The sequence below is a fragment of the Haplochromis burtoni genome, unplaced genomic scaffold, assembly GCF_018398535.1.
Source record: "Haplochromis burtoni strain Fernald_Lab_line unplaced genomic scaffold, NCSU_Asbu1 Contig_817, whole genome shotgun sequence".
In the NCBI taxonomy this organism is placed as follows: domain Eukaryota; kingdom Metazoa; phylum Chordata; class Actinopteri; order Cichliformes; family Cichlidae; genus Haplochromis; species Haplochromis burtoni.
The window spans coordinates 84,947-86,493 of NW_024583178.1; the positions used below are offsets into that span (position 1 = coordinate 84,947).

The 1,547-nt window shown below is 42.5% G+C and overlaps 1 protein-coding gene across 1 annotated transcript in view; it reads left to right on the top strand.

The window, feature by feature from the left end:
* The window catches only part of LOC102300397 (nebulin), a gene marked incomplete at its 3' end in the record, with an annotated part of 74,303 nt that overhangs the window by 36,100 nt on the left and 36,656 nt on the right, over positions 1-1,547 (top strand). Inside the window, 1 exon segment of the mRNA XM_042215763.1 lies at positions 700-810. Within this exon segment, the coding sequence (XP_042071697.1) occupies positions 700-810 (111 nt within the window).

Below are 1,547 nucleotides of genomic sequence, written 5' to 3' on the forward strand. Positions count from 1 at the left end.
CTGCTGCCTGAAACTCTGCAGACTCAGTTTGTTAAAGAGATGGCTGAGACGCACAGCGAGGTGGGAACTGTTTTCGTGTTGTTTCAGACAATATTTGGGTTTTAAACAAACAGTCAAAGTAACATCAGGTAAAGAAAATTGTGGTACAGGTATAAATTCCAGGTTAAAAAATCCTGTGGTGCAGCATGGTGGTGGAGTGGTTAGCACCACCCAGAGAGTTCCTGCAGAGTTTGAATATTCTCCCACAGAAGGATAGAGAGGCGTGGCCATATCTGAGACGTTATCAGCCTGCAGGGAGCGTACGAATGTCAATGCAAAGCCCTTAGAGTCTAAAATATGTGTGCCCGTCTCAGACACTCCATCAGGCTAACACAGGGCCGATAAACTGGCTGCTGTTGTCTATTCTGGTCTTGTTATCAGTGTTATCACATTCAGAGCTCCTGGGTGCCTTTCTGTGCTCCCCCTTCTTTGCTGCAACATATTCAGACTGATTTTATTCTCTTTTAAGAACACAAGAAACATCCAGTTCTTCCTGTTTACCTGGTGTTAGTCCATATCCAGTGCATACAGAGAAAATAAGCACAATATTAGTCTGAAAAGGTGACACTAAAAGCTTTTTGCAACAGCACATCTTCTCCCATAATGCTGTCCGAGACAGAATGTAAAAGCTGTGATAATGAACGTAACATTTTCCTGCAGGTTAAATACAAAGAAGCAGGGAAGAAGGAGGCCAGCAGCTCTCTGTATCACCAGCTCCCTGAGACTCTGGAGACGCAGCACGTTAAAGAGGTTACTGAGCTGCAGAGCGAGGTACACACATCCATTATTCACATTCACTTATCCACTTTTCATGAAGTGGAATATTAGAGCACCAAAACATTAGAGAGCTATTCCCTTCTTTCCATGTAAAATCTAATATTTAGTTTGAGTTTGTCAGAGCTGGCCGGTGTGAGCATCGTCTCTGTTTGCTGGCAGCTGTAAAGATGTGTTTAAGGACGACTGCGTGAACGTTTTTTCCTGTAAAGTCAGGTCTATGAGAACGTCGTGTCTTTGCTGCTGTCTTGCATTTTTTAAGCCGAGACACTGAGTGCAGCGTTACTCCTCAAATATTTAATAAATGAGTCATATTTTGCACTTTGAAGACACTCAGCTGAATGTCTGGGATATTTCCAATGCTGTTTGTAACAGTGAGACCTTGTCTGCATGATGTCACTGAGGAACAGAAGTCTTTGTAAAGAAACTCAGATATTCAGCAGAAAAACAACAAGTTAGAACTGAGAGTCTGTAAACAGCAGAGTTTATGATTAATTCTCTGGTTTGGAGGTTAGATCTCTGTAATCACTGCTGAATTTGTTTTCATTTCATAGTATAGCAAGTAAGTTCAGTCAGACGCTCAGCCAAAGCCCATCTTTAAACTTTTAGAGTGAATCTTTGAACTGCTTTGGTGCAGGTGTGGTGCAGTCCTGCAGGACAGTGACTGATGAAGGGGAATAACAAGAGGAAGGTGTCATTGCAGCCAGAGCAGAGTTTGTACTCAGGAAGTCAAA